Source organism: Sparus aurata, chromosome 20 (assembly GCF_900880675.1).
Source record: "Sparus aurata chromosome 20, fSpaAur1.1, whole genome shotgun sequence".
NCBI classification, from domain to species: domain Eukaryota; kingdom Metazoa; phylum Chordata; class Actinopteri; order Spariformes; family Sparidae; genus Sparus; species Sparus aurata.
In genome coordinates, this window is record NC_044206.1 from 18,760,443 (window position 1) to 18,779,412 (window position 18,970).

Genomic DNA, 18,970 nt, shown 5'->3' on the forward strand with positions numbered 1-18,970 from the left:
TGCAAGCGCACAGATTCTCAAGCAGCAGCATGATAATCAAGTCCATTGCAAGAGTATGTAGGCCTAATTTAATCCCACAGTTTTGCTTTGTGGAGTATTTGAGCCTGGACCGTAGCATGTCAAGCAATCTACGAATTACCCAGCCGCTCTTTAATGAGGCGACTTTCCTCCCTCAGCGGCACCTTATGCTTTCAAAGAACGACGAGCATCCTCCCGAGCCAGGCGTGGTTTGTCGTCGTACCGGAGCAGTGAATCAAAAAGTTAACTGCAGGATCATTCTGGAGGTTTTGCACAGGTTCCAGCGTTAGGGAGGGGAAGCAGACAAACGGAGCAGCAGCAGCAGCAGCAGCAGCAGCAGCAGCCCTGACACATGGCCCACATTCACAGCCGCCTCCCACGTCACTGTGCTCCTCAGAGAAAAAGCCCCTTTTGTTTCCTAGCGCAGGGAGGGAGGGAGGTCTCTGGGGTGAACCGCCGCTCCGCTCCACCACTCCACCCGCTGTCAAAAAAAAGAAAAAAGAAACGGGGACCGGACTTCCCACCCCTACCCGGCGTCCTCCCTACTCGCTCCCCGCTTCAGCACACAAACACAGGCTCATCAGTAGTAGCACTACTACGGTTGTGATTGTCCTTTCCTGCCACTTAATTGGGTCAGTCTGCATTGTTGCATTAAAGACGTCTCCAACAATGACCTCGCTGTTAACGCATGTGCTCTGCTAGTAGCAGGAGCAGAATTCTTCTGCTCAAACTTTTTCGCGTCACAGACCCCCGTTTGATAACAAAGTTTGCATTTTACGTAGAAGTTTTATCGTAAGTGTATGAAACCCATGACTTAAACAGTCACACATTACTGACATCATTGCGTTAATTATTTAATAACTTGATTATTAAAGTGGAAATAAGTCGATGGTGAGCCCCCGGGACCCCCTCAAGGATCCCACTGCTTGACTTAAATAAAAGTAGCGATGCTGCAGTTAAGTCCTGCATTCAAAAAGGTACTTAATTACAGTGATGAAATATATTACCACTATATCGATGTATTTTTATGGAATAGATTTGATTATTGTTACAGATGCATTAACATGTAATCATGTTTATCATAAAACATTTGAGTAAAAAAATGTTTGCCTCTGAAATGCAGTTAAAGCAGCACAAAATTGAAGTAAAGTAGAAACACCTCAAAGTTAACTCCATCACATTATACTGAACCACTAGGCAATACAGATGTACCCGTCACATCTGGATGTGATTGGGCAGCATCCAACAAGCACTTCGCACTCTGTCCAGAGACAGCATCCCAAATGTTTACGAGCAAAGACGCTGAAAGAATGCGATCAGTGATGACACATTTAAAACTGTGTTTATTTGTATAGAAATATGCTCATGTTTTACATAACTTTGTAGTTACAAATCGTAAAAAGAAAGAATATTAACGCTATTAGCATCACAAAGTTTTCTCTCAAACAAACGGGAGCATAGATCTCAGAGAGAAGCCTGATGTTACTGTGTAAAATGTTAAGCTCTTCAATATACTTTACAGGCTGTGTGTGCGTGCAGCTTGTTGCTCAGTAAGAGTGAAAGGGGCTTTATGCTAACAGTAGCTCTTGAAGTGGTCTCCGTTTTTCTGTCCATCATGTACCCATGTACGATTAAAGACAGACAGGTGAACGGACGCTCATTCTAGTGCAGAGAATTTATACAAACCTGCTGTGAATTCTCTCCAAATGTAGTACAACGAAGGTAATCAGGGTTACAGAGAAATGTTAAAGACCCCATACTCTGAGCCAACATTAATATATCATTTTTCTATTTATCAGTTTATTATCTCCACCCGAATCCATCCTCCCCGACTTCCTTGTTCTCCTGAGACACTGTTGAGATACCGCACAGTGCGGAAGTAGCTTCTGACTACACAAAGTCTCCAAAATTGGGCTTTTAGCCCACAAAGCTCCTGCTCAATCTCTCCTTGAGGAAAAAAAAAAAAACAAAAACAAGAAAAACAAGTGCTGGAACGCTCATTTCATAAGCTTTTCCACTTGCTTTGTCCTTAAGACTATCAGTACTGTTTTCTGTACCACCTGGTGAGAAACTTTCAGTCCCCTAAATTAGCTTCCCCTGAGAGCAAGACAGTCCAGCTCAGTTCCTCTCAATTTGCTCAATGTCGAGCTCGCCTCCAAGCTGATACACATCCTTCCTCATGCTACACAGCCCCGCCCACAGAGGCTCACTGTCCTTCCCATTGGTTGTCATGTCCCCACAGTCTGTGGAGTTCCAGTCCACCTCCTCGATGGTGGGGTCTGATGACACGTTCCTGGTGATCTCGCCCTCTTTGGTCCGAGGCTGAACGTCCTCAAAGCTGTGTTCGTTTGCAGATGAGTCGTCGGTGTCGCACTGAGCGGTGCTCCTGAGAGTAAGGAGGGCCTGGCCGGACTCGCAGCTGTCTTCGCCTGTGATTCCAGGGCAGCTAAGGCTGTGGAAATTCCGAAGTTTCTGTGGGAGGACAGAAAGGTTGTTTTTTTAGAAGCATAAAATTGATGTTTTTGAGGAAACAAGTATTTCCCAAAACAAACAAGTCAAATCTTTGGTCTGGTAGGAGTCCATAGTCCCCATGGTGATGGCATATTTAGTAAGGAAACATAAAACATTTCTTCATCTTGGACTCTGACCCATGTCCTAACTAGGGCACAAACAAAACTAAAAGCATACAGCCATCTTGTGAAAACAATCCCTGTACTGTACTGCGAGTGAGTCAGTGAGGTCAGAGCTGGACACTGGGCAACAACCACTATAATATAAAAAATAACAAGATTTGAAGGGTATAAATTTAGCCTGTATTACATACTGGAGCAACTGGCAGTTGGATCAGTGGGGCTATGCGATCTGAGGTCCAACTGAACACATGCAGCAAGTGGCCAGATACCCGCCGGGCAAACATCACTCATGTCAGCCTATTGACTCTGCTGGCCTTTCACTGGCACTGCACAATGAACACATACATCTGGGAAAGCCAGAAACTTCCTAAGGCGAGTCCACATGTGCCAGAGTTGCTGCAGGCCAGTCCTGCGACAGCTGTGCACGCTGGAGCGGGAGGCTTTATGACAGAGGCTTATCCAATCTGTACAGCTAATGTGGAGAAGGCAGGACAGCTGCCTCATGCCTGACCACTACGGTGTTAGGCCAGAGGGACGCAGGAGAATAGGGCCTGTGTGAAACCTCCTGTCACTTGTGCGCTTATGTAATACTTAACAAGCATGGGGCTGTTGTGGGATGCAGCTCACAGCCAAGTGTATCAGCTGCACATTCATCTGTGTTTTCTTAAATGATTCGAGGTCACCTTCTACCTGCTTATTTTGAACGAGTGTCTCTACCAAACATCATGACAATCCTGTCCAATTTGAGTTGTCACTCAAAACCAAAATCGTCAACCTCACGGTGGCACTGAATAGATTCACCAAAGTCATTAGGGAACTCAATCATCTGGAAGCCACGAATGTCTGAACAAAAGTTGGTGTCAACCCATTCAACAGTTCAACAGAAATATTTCAGTCTGGACCAAAGCTTCTCCTGCTTAGAGTGCCAAATTAATCATCCACTTGCCCACTGATCATCTCAGCTCTATCATGCCCACAGTAATATTGACATTCAAGATATAATATCCATCAAAGGCTTAGATCTGCAATTATAGAGCCCAAAGTGGTTAGAGCTCTGAATAAAGCAGAGAAGAAAGGGTGCAAAGTAGAGTTATGATCCACCTCTTCGGCCTGACAGCAGTGAGAAAGGTCTCAGCGCCGGGCAGCGATAGATCAAACGGGGCCCTGCTGTTTTTCTTGGCGCTGGTCAAGCGGGTAACATTTGTCAGCACCGGGCCGGTGTCACATTGCTGCCTTCTGCATTAGCACGTCAGTCTCAACCTTTCCCAGACCATGGGACCGATATGATAAGGCACTGTAGTCTGGAATATAGCAAAACAGTGCCATCCACATTTACGATACCAAGTATAGCTCTGACTTGGAACATGTGCAGAATGTTCTTCAAAAGGAGCAGTTTCTGGCAAAGAAAACTTACTGCTCCACATCCAAATGAGGGTCATGAATAAGTGCTGCCGCTGTCTATGTTTGTCTGCTCCTATCGCCCCCTCCATCTGACTGAAATGGAGAAGAGAGCTGAGAGTCTCCTCATCCATACTGACCTTGACTCTCCCGTCAATAAAAGCTGATCAATAGCTCATGAGGCCCGGTTGTGGCAGAGATCCACCCACTGAGCTGAATTTACAGAAATCAATATCTCTTTACCCAACACGCATCTCCCCTGTGCGACGATCTATAACCTCTGCCACAGCTGCTCTACTTCCTGACATTCACGGAGCCGCAGTGAGCCACGCAGAGGGTAGCAGTTTCTCCCTGAGTAAACTACACCGCTGTGGCGGCGTGTGGATGAGAGGACACTTTAGAGACACACTCAGCACTGTGACCAATCTTTGAATAGTAAGGTGACTTTGAATGCCCATAGCGTGATACATGTAAAGCACGATAAACTCCCCCCGAGTTGAATACCAAGCAGGTTTTAGTGTATGATCACGACAAGAACTTTTCTACTGGGATTTTCCTGCACACTTCAGACTTCTGGCTTGAAACATTTGGTCTCTTTTCCAGCTCATTAGATTATTGTTTACTCTAGTCGATAAAGAATCAGAAAAAAGTAGAAATTTCCTGTTACAAGTTCCCAGAGCCCAAGATGACCTCTCCAGTCAGCTTGTTTTGTTGATACAAAAGTCCAAAACAAGTAGAAATTCAATTTTAAATCATGTTAAGTTAAGAAGAGCAGAAAATCCTCACATTTGAGTAGCTGAAAGGTTTGGTGTTACTGCCTCATGCATAACTTCAGACGATTAAAGGGGCAATATGACGTTTTGGAGAAGAAATTCAAACCATCTATCTATCTAACTATCTTTTAAGCACTGTAAAAGAACAAGCTGTTCTCAGAGGAAAATAAGGTCCCCAGAACACTGTTTGAAGCTAGAAAGGAGGCAGGGTCCGCCACATGTGAAACTGTTATGTCCTTTAAGGTCAGTTTGTTTACTCAGTTTAATCAATCATGGAAACAAAGAGAGTTTGTTTAGCCATATAAAAGTTCTTCCTGTTGAGTATCTTTCTGTTTCTTCCCCAAAACGACATAGTGCACCTTTTAAGTTTCAGTTAAGCTTGCTGACTCGTGGGTCTTTCCATACCAACTCGCGTTTGTCCTCCCAGTTTGTGTCAAGGATTTTTTTGGAACAAAACTGTTTGTAAAAAAACTTGATCTATGATTCAGTTAAAACATGTTTTATTGCTATTGGTTTGGTAAACATTTAAAAACAGCTGTTTAAAAAAGCACATTATTATAAAATTATCCTTAGCGTGCTCTGGATGTTCAGGACAAATTTAATTTCCCTCCAGTGAAAAATAAGCAATTGGTGAGACTACAAAGACACATGGAAAGATTCACAAATATTATTAAATTTGGCTCTTCAGAACTTTACAACAGGAATCATTGGATCTCGCAAGGTCTCATGAATATAATAGAAGTTTTAACATGGATTTCTGGGGGGGGGGATCCATGACATGAACTGTGAAAAGTTATGAATCCGTCGTGATCTGGCAAGGAATGACCCTTGTGCAACCAAAGCCAGAGGCAGCACTGATAACTATGCCAAAATATCTGGAAATCATTTACTCCAGGACTTGCCTCTAAACCAGAGTCACTTGAGAGAAATTTGAGAAGACGGTTCAAAAAAATAAAAATAAATACTGCAATAAAACGGTTTCTCGTGGTTTCAGTGGCTTCGTGCCTTCCACCTGAGCCGAAACCCAACATCGCAGCACTCCCTCTTAATGGAGGAGAGCAGAGAACACAATGCACAAACAGCAGGACAAATCCAATGCTAACAATCTCAGCACCCTGACACTCATCTGTGAAAATATTGTCAGTTGCATCGCCCGAGGCTCTCTTCTCCACGTTGACCTCGTCACTGTTTGGAGCGTGTGTAGCGTCTGCTTGTCGTGTCACAGCAGCGCCGCTGTTAAGACAATGCTGAACTCTGGGTGACTTTCTCAGAGGGGCCGGGTCCAGCTCTGTGTTTATGATCCACTCGGCGTACGTGTGAAATTTTACTGTGTGTGTCTGTGTGCTCTTGGGGCAGAGAGAGAGACGCCTGCCAGGATGTGCAGATGAAACAGACAGTCTTGTTGACAAAGTGGATCGGCTCAGGCCACTGGTTTCATAAGATAATCTATATTATAAATACGAACTCATCTGACTTCCTTAGATTCCTAATTCCTGCCCTGATCAAATCAGCATTCTTTGCTTCAAACTCTCCTTTTCTTCAAGTGCAGACACCCCCATGGGCCGCGGCTGCATGAGTGATCGCCCTCATTTAATGACAATGCCTGCAGAAACACTTTGAGGTGTGCTGAGGGAGAACAGACACAGTGGCGTGACCCAAGTTGGAAGTGTTTGTTTATCCAACATGGAAGCAGAAAATTGCCACAACAGCAGAGTATGAATAGCCAATCTTAGTGAGACTGATGGACCTAGCACAGCTTCCAGCTGGCATGACCATTTCCTGTGGGTCTTGTCTCTCCGGAGACTGGACTGTGATCTCTTGGAGCACATAAGAGGGCTGTGGCGAGTTCAAACCAATAAATAAATGCCACATAAAATGCCAGTGGAAATTGCTTCTAATAAATCATGGCATGTTCAGGTGCAACATTAAAGAGACTGTTTAACAAACTTGTATATTGGACCTCATGTGATGATAGACAGGATAGGTACCCCCTTTGATTAAACATGACACAAAGAAGTTTGTTTCTGTTTGATGTTTAATTACCAACCTGGGTCATCTTGGCCAGGTCCAAAGAAGGCCTCTGTTTGTGAGAGTCGGCTGGTCTCCTGCGCTTCACACCGATCTTCTTGTCGTTGAGGACGCATGGCTGTGAGCGGCTGCGGGCGAGACCCCCCTGTCCACCACGGCGCTCCAGCTCTGGAGTGGAGTCAGGGGAGCTGGGTGGCGAGGGTCCACGAGGCTCAGGGAGGCAGATCTGTTCGTGAGAGAGGTAGAGGGGCTGCGCCGAGGGCTCGGAGGACAGGGGCATGGAGGAGGAGGGCGTCAGGCCGGTGAACGCAGAGGGGTAGGGGAGACGCTGAGTGAAGCAGGGCAGCTCCAGGGTGTTGGAGCGGGCGGGGAGGCTGAAGCTGGAGCTGCGTTGCATAGCAGGGAAGCCGAGGAGCGCGTTCCCAACACCTCCGCGCTGGACGCTGCCCCCGCTGTGGCACCTCCTCTTCTCCACAGTCGTCCAAACACGAGAGCCCTGAGGGCGCCAGGTAGAGCGGCAACCGCCGAGCTCATCAGAGCAAGACAGGGACCGGCACTGCCGTTTGCTGGGGGGTGCAGTGGAGTGCGAGGACGCAGCCTCAGTCAGACTGAGGTCTTGCAACAAGCTTGTGATTGTGCTCGAAGTGGAGCCAACATCCCAGTCCCAGTTGGCAGAACCTTTATGCACCTCCGGCAGGACATCCCACAGGCTCTCCAGGCTGGTCCCAACTGGCCTCTGCTGTATGGCACAGCTGTGACCCACCTCACACCACCGCTTTGTCTCTGCAACAAAACACCACATTCAGTTGAATTAAATAACATAAAAAAGGTGAGATGAGACTGATAAGAGTGTCACATACAATGTAGAAAATTATTTATGGGCTCATTTGCAAAAAAAGTCTGATAATGCTGTCTGAAAAATGTTAAAATAAAAAAAGTACAACTTATAGTGTGAGTATTTTTACCTAGAATTTTTACCTTTTTTTTTGCAAATGACAAAAGGTTAAAAAAGGTGAATTCATTCTCTGGGGCAACGTGCAGTTGCAGTAGTTGTGCTAAGTTTGTGTGTGTCAGCTTGATCATTGATTTGTCTGGGTCTTTACTTCCAGAAATTCAGACCTAGTGTGCAAACTCTTTTAGAGGACGGCAACACAATATGAGGAAAGTGTTGTGCAAGAAAAAACAAAACAAGCAACTTTTTTTGTGCCGAGGTATATAATCAGAAGAGGCTATGTTGGACAACATCCACGACACTGCCTCAGTCTCGGTCAGCACACTGGTCCCAGCATGTGTACTTTGTATTGACACTACTCGCTGCCTTGTGTAATTGGCACTAAAAATAAATCCTGCCCTCCAGGCACTGCTTTAGTGTCACAGTCTGTAAGCACAGCTGATTGCGAAAGGGAACCGAGCTCACTGTCCAACTGACTCGATATCAAACATCTCTGCTCGAGCAAGGGTTGATAACTGTCAACAACCCATCATAAAACAGTCTGGTCTTGCTCTTTTGTTAAGAGTTCTGCAACTGACCAGCTCCCTATCTAAGACTGCTGACTGACTGCCCCAGCACCATGGCTACCAATCCCTGGAAAGCACCTGTTATCGCCACAACACACACTCTCTTGAATAGCTGAAGAGGTCAGCCAACTCAACTGGTCAGTCAACTCTGAGTCAGGCACCGAACGTCGGAGCCACTGCCCACTCCTGGTATGCAAAAGTTCTATTCTTCTCCACTGGATATAAAATCCCCAAATTACCATCTACAGTACATGGGCAGGACCAAGAACAAAGGGCAGTGTTAACAACACCTACTGGTGCTGTCGAGTCCTCTGCCAGGTCTTTGCCAGTCTTACAAAGTCACAGCCAAGTTACTGCAGGGACAGAGCGCCATTTAATCTTACCATACAAAGATTGTAGAGACTATTACTCATACAGCTCGGTAAACTTAGAATATGAGCCTTTGTAGTCGTAACCAAATTTTCAGCTAGGGAACAACGTGTCCTTAGCTTGAAAGCATGCAAGGGTGCAATGCGATCCATGCAAATGATAAGCCGCTAACACGTAGTAAATAACACACATTCATCTTGGCAGAAAACACCTGTCAGATATGTTTCACATAATGCTGTGTGACCGGCGACCAGATGCAGCAGAGGATGGCCTGCTGCTGATAATTCCTCAGAAGTGTTACAATACGACAAGCCTCTCTGACCATTTTCTGGCCTCTTTCTAGATTTTCTGGCTCCTACAAGCTACGGAATTACTTGTTTTTTTCCAGTGAGTTATGGGAAGTAAGTGTTCCATACTGGGCAGCCCTTGCTTTAACTATATGTCTTTGCATTTCCTGATTTACTCTACCCGTCCGCTAGCAGGCTAGATTATTAGCCTTGGAGGCTCAAGCTGCAGTGTTCTACAACTTGACCACGTGAATGCCAAACATATCCTGGACACAACTTCCCTTGTCGTAACCACAAGCTCACGAGTTCCATTTACTGACACATTGTTACCAAGTCAGCAACTTCTTTAATATTTCTGGTTCTGTTAGGCCACTGTAGACAATTCTATAATTTCTAATTACCTTGTTTTGTTCATGTTTTTTTTCTTTTTTTAAAGTTTTGGCTAAATTTCCACAAAATGTACTATCACTTAATTACTACTTGTGTTATTTGCTACTGAAATTATCCACATTATCCTTACATTGCTGGGTGCATATATTAATAAGACTTACCCATGAGTCCACAAGAGAAAAGTGTAGTCCCCTGGCTCATGGTCTGTGCCTGGAACTGAAGAAATGCAAGAGAGATTCACTGTCAGCTCGCCAGAAACCAGAATGTCACATAGAGAGGTTTGAATGGAATGCACAGGAGGTTCTACCAATCACAAGTCAATAATTCTACAAATACAAGTAAAAACCAAGTGGAAAAAGTCTAATTTTGTGTAGGTATAACTGGCCCAGAGAGCACATGTCGTAGCACATTTAACACAACCCATAGACATAGAGAGAGATTCCACTATAAATGCGTCCGATTGACGTCTCGGTCTCCATGCAAGATGACTTCATTTCACGTGGCTGAAAGGGCAAACTCAGTCCACATTTGTGGGGGATTTTCCTCAGTGTGTGCTGGCACAGAGTAGGTTTCTACTGCATGGATGCTGATTAGAAAATGAGTCAGAGTTGCTCTGCCTAGTGAAACTAAAATACTCCATTGTCATTTTGAGTGAAGTAAATAGAACACGGGGGATTCAACACCAGATGACAAACCCCGTGCTGATAAGACTTGGCAGCTATTTTGAGGCTATTATCAGTAATTGTAACATAAACATCTGTTATTCCCATCTTCAACATGCAAATAGTTCTTTTGACATCACTTCCTGAAATTCAGTAAGCCAAACACTTCCAATAAATTTGACTCAGGAAAGCTTCAAGTTAAATTTAAGCTCTGGTTAATGTTGACAAAACAGGAAAATAAAAAGTAGAGCCATAAAACTCATGTGGAGTGATGAGTGGCCGGCAACAATTTTCTGATTTAGAGCAGAACCTGTCATCTTCCACCTTGACAAGTGCTGTTAAGGCAAAAGTAGAAAATAACCTCTCACCGGGCCCAAATCTGTCCTTTTGGATGTTACATCGTCGGCGCCCTTCTTTTCCAGTGTTTTCTTGAATATGATCACCATGGCAATGCACATCCTTGTCCCAAGGCGTTCCAGTGAGGGCAAGAAAAGCTGGCGGCCATCTTGACATGCACTGTGTTAGCTGGCCGGTTTCTCATAAGCTTAAAGACAGCGGGCCTCGACTCCTTCAGGAATGTGCTTCACTCCTCGGCCCAATCCTGAGCGGACACACAAAGATGAGCACAGGATTAGAATTCAGCACATTTCTGACATTCTGTCGACCATATAAGCAGACAGCAATCCGGCTGGATTGGGGAGACTGGATCCCCTGGGTGGAGGCTCTGATCGCACAGTCAATGGAGAGCTAACCCAATGCTCTCTTAAAGTAATACTCAACTGAAAGTGTATCTTGAGTGAGGAGTTTAACATGGATTCACATCAGTTGCATTGGATTCAATTTGCAACACAGTCATGGCAAAAAATTGTCATTAAGTATCAAATTTCTATAGAAACTTTTCAAACAACCTCTGCAGCATAATCAATTTCTCTGGCTTTGAGCTGTATGTAAGATTTATTTGGTATTGACCAAAGATGGGTACTGTTCGGGCACTCCACTGGCTATAGCAGGTACTGCAGCTTAGCCTTTTTTAAAATTTTAAAAGCCCATTGCCTACATGAATCATGGAGGTTGTAGTTTCATTGTTTAGCAGTGTACAGTTGAAGGCAGGCAGTCACAGAGAAAGAGTGATCTGACATACTTTGTCAAGACAGATGTGATTGGCTAGATGAAATTAATAAAATACATTTCATGTAACGAGTAATAATTAACAGTCTTGCATACAACACAGTCATTGTGTTACTTTTTCCTCATGATAAACTTTAAGGAGCAAAATAATCTTAGAGTTGAGTTCTGAATTTCGGTGTTCTACTGTATGAGAGGCCATGACCACGCCCACACCTATTTCCCCTGTCCTGAATTTCACCCATTCTCAGTCTTGTTAGCCATGTCCTAGAGAGAGTGTAGAGTTTGCGAAATGTCTACTGTAACTACTGTGAATCCAAGCTGTCTTTAGCTACTGTCCTCCATTGAAGCGCAAGTTATAAACACCCTTTATTTAGACACCCTTCAAGCCTACAGGCATTAAGTATTTGACACTCAAAAGAGAAAAACATTTTTGGTGGAGGACTCCAATGAACCCTCAAGCTCATCTCACACACTCAAACATTCAAAAGAGCCCTCGACTGTTTGGAATCTAAAGTTACTATAATTTTCCACTCCTGCACTCTTGCAAACCTGTTCAACGTACACAAAAGTGAAATATGGAGAGTGGAAATTCATGAGCGGCTGGTGGTTTGACAAGCCCATTTAATTCTCAAGTGAGCGAGCAAACATAACCAGCACTCGCTTTGATTCGCGAGGCGTCGCCTATGTCGCCATAGTGTGGTCTGTAACAAGTTGAAATTGCATTTTTACTTCCATGCGAGCCCCTCCAAAATTAGACTTCTATACCTTGTTTTCTTCTGTTCATCTGGAGGATTATCAGTCATCTGAGAGAGTAAGTGAGTTTCCTCAAAGTGTTCCACTCTGGAGCCCACAGAGAGGAACAGAGCAAAGTCAAAGTTGTGTAATTGAATACTCAGGGGCTGGCTGGGAATAGCTGACCTTGCGGTTATCAAAACAACCCTCTTCGCATTAGTGCTGCACCACGGTTACAGTAAAACAGCTGATTGGCCACAGATGTAAATCTATATAATCATCACAGAGGATTCTTACTACCACCAGCTCGGTTCCAAATGAGGCTACGTCAGGTAGGGGACTGAGACAAAGTGCAGTGGACACGAGATGGTCGCAGGATGCCTTCAAGGTCAGAGTGTTTGAATGACAGAACAACTGCAGGAACAAAAAAAAGGGGGGAAACGGAGAGAGACAGCGTATGTGAAACAAAAGCGTGCTCTGTGCAGAAGATGAGACACCGTGGGAAACAAAAGAGGCGACATCAGAGGTTGTGTGGTGGTGTGTGTGTGTGTGTGTGTGTGTGTGTGTGTGTGTTTTTGCAGGGGAAAGGGGGCAGCATCACAAGACCCTGACAAAGATGACATACTGGAGGTGCTGTTTACATTCAGCATATGATTTCGATTACTGACATTTATCACATCGGGAAAACAACTTAAACACGAGGGTGTTTTAGCAGTTTTTGAGTCTAACAAGGAGATCAACAAGGTTCAAGGATGCCTGGCAGCCTTAACTCGTGGCCTCTGTTAATAGAAACTGATCAAAGGTGCTGCACTAGGTCAGGCCAGCTTATACATTGCGTGACCATTAACCACACATATCTGTGCTTCACAGCAGAGATATCTAGAGAAGTGCTGGGGTGGAGGAAACAGTTGTTTATATGTTTCCCTTAATGGCTCGGTGATGGATGGAGCTGGCATTGACACAGAAAAGAAAGAAACCTCGCCCAAAGAAATTGGCAAAGTCGAGAAAAGCTCTTTTATATGATGTTTACCCAAACAAAAAGGATACTAACTTGTGTTTTCCTTCCCTGGAAAAATGGAAATGTCTAACTGTGGCCTGACACTCTGGACTCTAAACTGTAACTGACATCCATTACCTCAAGTTAGAGAATTTATCACCTTGCTCATGCTCAGGCATTACGCTTTCATCCCATAAATCTTTGCCGAGTGCTTTAAATGGGCGAGGTTTATAACATAATTATAAACATTCCTCGGCTCCATGACATAAGTTGAACACACAATTATAAAAGCCTAAGCTAGCCCCACAGCCTTTGAAATGCATTCAAACTTGTGACAGTTTGTGAACAGGAAACATTTTGAGAAGCGCTGGCAAAGGGCAGTCCACTTCTTATTGTACAAAGAAAGCTGTAAAGCAAAATGAAGGAGCCACTGCATGAGTTCATCTCAGACAAAAATGCCCTGCCATGTTTAAAAATGCAGATAGAGATATAATCTGTCAAATGAGGCACCTAGAGCGCCACTCCCCATATGATGTCATAACCCCATAACCTCCAGAATGATGCTGCCATTATCTGGAATCAGTGGGAGCCTCTATGCTTCTGCAGCCCGATAGCTCTTTATCTGCGCTGGGGCAGCAACCACCGTGACAACTGGGAAGTCTAATCTCCGAGAAGGGGAAGAACGTTGCAGGACGTTTCGCTCAGACGCTCATCACATGCAAACAGGCATCTGACTGACTGCAACGAAAGTCTGCAGTGACAGCAGCAGTCCCGAGATACAACGATGATGGCGCCTTGGACGAGGTGATGGCACTCCACACTTCCTTTGTGGTCACCAAGAAGCCTTTCAACCATCACTGCTTTGGGGTGTCAGAAAGCTATCGCACGGCCTGAAAGAGCGATATATGGGGCAGGAGGAAACCACAAAGATGACGGGGTCATCTATAAAAGCGGAGGCCTGCTTTAGAGCCATCAGATACTTTCTATATGAGATCTAGTATATTGCGGTCAAGTCCAGGAAGACTACAGACTGTCAGCTTTGCAGTTACAATAGACATCCAAACTGCGGTGACCCATGAAAGCTGTGTTTCCCCAATTAGAGCAGCTTTTGCATACATTGCTCAGCCAGTAATCCTGCTGGTTAGGCCAACATTACATAAGGATTTGGCAGCTTTGTGTCTGACTGACAATTAGAGCTAATACTAATCCATTTTATAGCACTTGGACAGCTGGTGGAAAACAACACTGTTTGATATCATCGTTGCACTTTGTGCAGGTTACCGAGCAACGCATTTGTGAACTGTATCTATTTTGTATCTATTTTTAGGCTTATCACACATGCCTTTAATGTTTTATCAAAGCTCTCGAGCATCTGTGTAAAGTAAACTGATGAAAAGCTCAAACATGAGGTTGAATTTTCAGACATCCTCTGCTGGATTTAATGCATGCATGGCAGCCCAACCTGCATCCTGCTTGCAACAATCCCAGGACTGTGGCCATCTCTGTAATCCGAGCATCTGCTGAGCACCTGAGATGGCCTGACTTGAAACCTAACTGAGGGGATTTGTGCTGCTCTTCAACACCATGCAACTTGTGAAAGGAATACTGGGTAAAAGTTTTGCTGTAGAAAATATGCATGATCTTAAAAAGCTTGATTCCCCTGAGCTATTGGCTCTGTTTGGCCTACTTCTTTAAGTTGGTGGATCCTAAAGGATCCATATTTGAACTCTGATTCTCATCATAATGGTGGGTTTGTTGACAGAGCATGTCATAAAGAAAGCAGACAAACAAACAGTGCTCAAGAAGAGCGGGTAATTAAATGACAAATTGGCAAACCAGGTCTGCTTTTTCTGCCGCACTGTGAAAATTCAAGGTTTTTTGAAACCCGAATCTTTCTTTGTTGGTGTCCTCATTAATTAGGCGCCACAAAGGGCAGGTGCCACCAAGTTTTGCCACGGCTGACTGACTGAAAAGAAATTTATGAAACTCATTGTAAGGGCGCGGGCTAGCCCACAGCTGTCCGCATGTTCATAGAAATTAGGCTATGTCAAACAGGAGGCACACTCTACATGTAAAGCAGTGAATGAATAGTCAGAAATAAGCATGGCTGGGAGGCTTCAATAGTAGTTATCAGGCTCAGTTGAAGGCCTGGGGTACAGCCAAGGTCTCACAAGCATGCAGCTGCCCACTTACCATAAACACAAAGGCTCAGCATGGCTATGCATGGCAGCCAAGGAGGCCTACGTTTTAAAGCGGGCCTGCTGTTTAATTATCTCATACATAATCACTCGCACTGTATACATTTGTCCGGGACAAGAGCTTTGTTGAGCTCTGTAATCGAGGCTTTCAACACACCTGTCCAAGTTGGAGAGAAATGCCGTCCACTTGAATGCTAAATCTAACAATGTCTCTTAATTGCAAAAGCTTGGAGACCCAACATCCATCTACATCCACAGCAATATAACATTGCATGTTAATGGACCCAAATGAGAATAAGTCACATCCAGTGGCTACAGCCCTATTAACTCTCAATTGAAATTAAGAGAGGAGGGAAAGAAGCACTTTTGAGTTTTTCAAGCAGGAATTTATCCATCCCCCCACCCTGCATATATACATGAAACAGCATGAGAAAGCTGGAGAGCTAACTTTTTCCCTGATGAGTGTTAGAACACTGTCATAACAGTGGCACCATGATTACACAGGATCTGAGAGAGCCTGCGGACTTTTGTCTAAATTTTTCCAGTGATACGGAAAGGAAAGAGGAATCATTTGCGAGATCCTATTGGCAGCCTCTTTTGTACTCGAGCTACAAACTGTTCAACAGTTTTTCAGATGAGCTTGCCAGCCCTCCAGGTGGATGCCTCTCAGTTTCAGAGGAAAAAGGCCCTGAAAACTGAGCTTGTCCAAGTAACCAGCACAAACAGTCCCTTAAACCCCTTTTCCAAAATCCCTCATGAAAGGGAAATGAGTTTGGCAAAGAAACTGGTGTGACGGGAGCTCACAGAATGTTACACGCAGGCTACAGAGCAAACAGGATTTTGAACTCAACAGAAAGGCCACGAGCAACTGATGATAAAATATGAAATGCTCAGGAAATAAATGATACATCCATACTTTGACAGTAAGTTTTCCATTTTCTCTTTTTTCAACTCCTAATTAATGCATTCATGGCCATGGGACACTGTGGAGTTCAGGTTTAACAAGCTCTTGTGTTTATTATCCCAGTGAGCACTTAAATTGCAGAATCTGCTGGGTTGTATGTCAGCGTACCCTGTCTTCATACCTGAGGGGAGGGTTGGCTAGACAAAGATAAGACGACTACATTCCACTGTAGGCACTAACTGAAACACACAAGAAGGAGGATCCCAAATGACATGGATGCCAAGTAATGTGGTGTCATCAGGTAAAGACACATACCCAAAAAAATGGTTTAAAGGTCTTGTACGTTTGCACTGACCTATCTCGCCATGTGTGCCATCCAGGCATGAGTGAAGCAGACTGTCTGAAATCACTTCAAAGCTAGCCAAATCACATAAAATCCTTTTAATCTAAGGAATGTAGCATCTCTTTGCAAACTGCATGGACAACTTGATCGCTCTGTCAGCTCATGTAATTGAGTTTTTCCACTTATTAGATGTTAAACAAGTCGAGCATACTCTCTGGGCTTACAGTGAGAAGATGAGTGGATGACACTGACATGAACACTGGGGATCATTTTAAGACTCTGCAATATGTATGGACATGTCTACTGTGACTGACATTTTGTTTGACTAGCCTTCCCTTTAATATTTCCTCACATTGTGTAATCTATTGAATGTGGCAATACTGACTTAATAAAAAATACAGAGCTGACAAAAATAAGTCATGGCTGCATTTGTGCAAGTAATACACCAGGCAAGACAGGTAAGCTAAGGCAGTACACCTGAGGAAAAGTTGCTAAGCTAACTTTTCAAGATTAGTTCCCACAAAGAAAATCCTATTTTGTTACCTGTCACTTCCAATTAAACTTGTCACCACAACACACTTCCATTAACACAAACTAGCATCACAGTTCACACTTCTGTCAACTACTGTGGCTAGCTGAGTTAGCTAGCGCTTAAAGTTCATACTTTGAGCATAAAACACTAACACTCACCAGCATCACGGTGAGCGCCTGGGACTCTCCAACAAGCAGCGGGGCAGCCGGTTAGTTTCGCTGGACCATGTTGAGTTTTTGTGTTTTAAAAGACAAGGAACAAGGCGTCGGGCAATGAAGCAGAGCGGGCAGGTCACCTCACGTCCTGCTCCGGGCAGCTCCTGCAAACTACAACATCACCCCAGTGAGTGCACTACTGGCCAAGATTGCACGCTAAACGAGCCTGTGACAACATACGCGAGCCGTACCACTTTTGACAGGGGAGAGGGGTGTCCGGTAACTTATTCGCGCTGCTAAAACTTCCATTTCGATTTTAACTTATTGCGGTGTTTGTCTTACTCAAGCTCTATTCTTAGATTCAGATGAAGAGAACGACGATGAAAGTTGAATGTTAATCTTTTTGAGACTTTTTTTTTTTTACTGTACCACCCCTGCTGGTGCAACTAGAGGTCTGCCCCGTCCGTGCAGTAATGAAAAGTAATCACAGTTTTGAGCTGTGCATATAGACAAGGCACTTTCACAACATACAGTGGTGTAACATAAGAACCTACCGGCTCTGTGTGACCTAAAGAGCCACACTGAGCGAGAAAGAGAGAGATATGTGTGTTTATACATTCATAGCACCCCCCTCACAAATTTAATTCCAGTATAAGATGGGTTAGTCCCTTATGAATAGACTACACTTATTACATACAGATGTTCTCTTTCTAGGAAGTGGGTTCAGGCTTTATCGAGGGTTCATCGTCACGCAATATGCCATTATTTAACTGCCTTTAGGTTTTCTATATATACACACATACTGTGAGTATATATAAATAAGTTTACATATGGTCCCTTTTATCACTTAAAGTATACATTTACCCAAAAATGAAAATTCAGGCGTTTACTACTCGCCCTCCTGTGCCAACTGAAAGTTGCCACATTACATTTCTGGAGCTTTGCAGCAAAAATGGCACCGCATGCATTTGTCCAAACAATCTAAGTAGTCGGGTACTTGTTTTAAAACTTGTTTTAAAAAACAGTGGGATGGAAGCATAAAATGGCTCCATATATCTCGTCTGGCATGATTTGTTTTACAAGCTGAAGTCTTCACTGTAGCTGCAGAGCAAAAAGTATTAGCTAAAGCCCATCAAGAGTGTGAATAATGTGTTTTTCAACTGAATTTGGGACTTGGATTACACTGGACAAGCTGTATGGAGTTTATGTTCTCTTTTGGTTGATTTTCTTACGTTTTAAAACAAGTCCCTATCTGCTTCAGCTGTTTAGCACAATGCTGCAATGTTGTTTTACTGCAAAGCTCCAAAAATGTTTTGTGGACTATGAAAACCTCACTTGATGTATGAAGGTTAGTAGACAATGACTTTTTGAACATTTTTGGGTGAACTTTTCCTTTAAAAATCTGGCCACACATCAGAGACTTGTCCTGGTAATCTTTTTTCTTTCATTTAATAATTTTCGCAATCCTGAAGAGGCGAGAAAGTGTATTTGACAAAAAATGCAAACATTCAAGGATCCAGGATTTGTCTTCATTTCTATCCCCGTAATCGTCTTGCAACTCCTCTACTTTTTTAGGTTGGAAAGCACCCTAGTACAACTTGTTCACATATGAATGCTGTGTTTTTGTTTTCCTTTCAATGTGTCAAAATCCTCCCACATCTGAAAAATTGATCAGAGCCATTTAATCAAGACAAAAGTAAAGCAACTGGATATGATTGCCACGTTACCAAAAGCTGCACCAGAAAAGAAGATCACTGAATATATTTTACCATTCCTTCCCCATAACATCATCTGCAGCCAGTTCATTTATTTTGTGGGGGCCGAAGTTAACACACAGGGCCTCAGAAGGGTGGGGAGCTCAAGCTCACCCCTGGCAGACACTATTGTTAATCAAGGAGTAACATC

The 18,970-nt window shown here is 43.9% G+C and overlaps 1 protein-coding gene across 4 annotated transcripts; it reads right to left on the minus strand.

Annotated features, from left to right (window-relative positions):
• Window positions 1-1,341: 1,341 nt before the first annotated feature.
• Window positions 1,342-17,258, minus strand: fam53b (family with sequence similarity 53 member B). 4 transcript variants are annotated; one of them, XM_030400864.1, is made up of 7 exons: window positions 17,069-17,258; window positions 12,234-12,350; window positions 11,970-12,044; window positions 10,445-10,677; window positions 9,576-9,630; window positions 6,870-7,633; window positions 1,342-2,490 (listed from the first exon to the last, which is right to left on the minus strand). In XM_030400864.1, exons 4-7 carry the CDS (start codon window positions 10,532-10,534, stop codon window positions 2,137-2,139), a joined length of 1,263 nt encoding a protein of 420 aa, XP_030256724.1. In that variant the 5' UTR covers window positions 10,535-10,677; window positions 11,970-12,044; window positions 12,234-12,350; window positions 17,069-17,258; the 3' UTR covers window positions 1,342-2,136. The 4 variants fall into 4 exon arrangements, with proteins under 4 accessions (XP_030256724.1, XP_030256725.1, XP_030256723.1 ...); XM_030400865.1 differs by lacking the exon at window positions 11,970-12,044; XM_030400863.1 differs by lacking the exons at window positions 11,970-12,044; window positions 12,234-12,350.
• Window positions 17,259-18,970: the final 1,712 nt, after the last annotated feature.

Coding starts and splice junctions, on each gene's coding strand:
- fam53b (XM_030400863.1), bottom strand. CDS start 10,534: ATGTGCATTGCCATGGTGATCATATTCAAGAAAACACTGGAAAAGAAG. Junction 7,634..9,575: donor TTTCTCTTGTGGACTCATGG/GTAAGTCTTATT, acceptor GTTTTGTTGCAG/AGACAAAGCGGTGGTGTGAG. Junction 2,491..6,869: donor ACCTGGCCAAGATGACCCAG/GTTGGTAATTAA, acceptor GTCCTCCCACAG/AAACTTCGGAATTTCCACAG.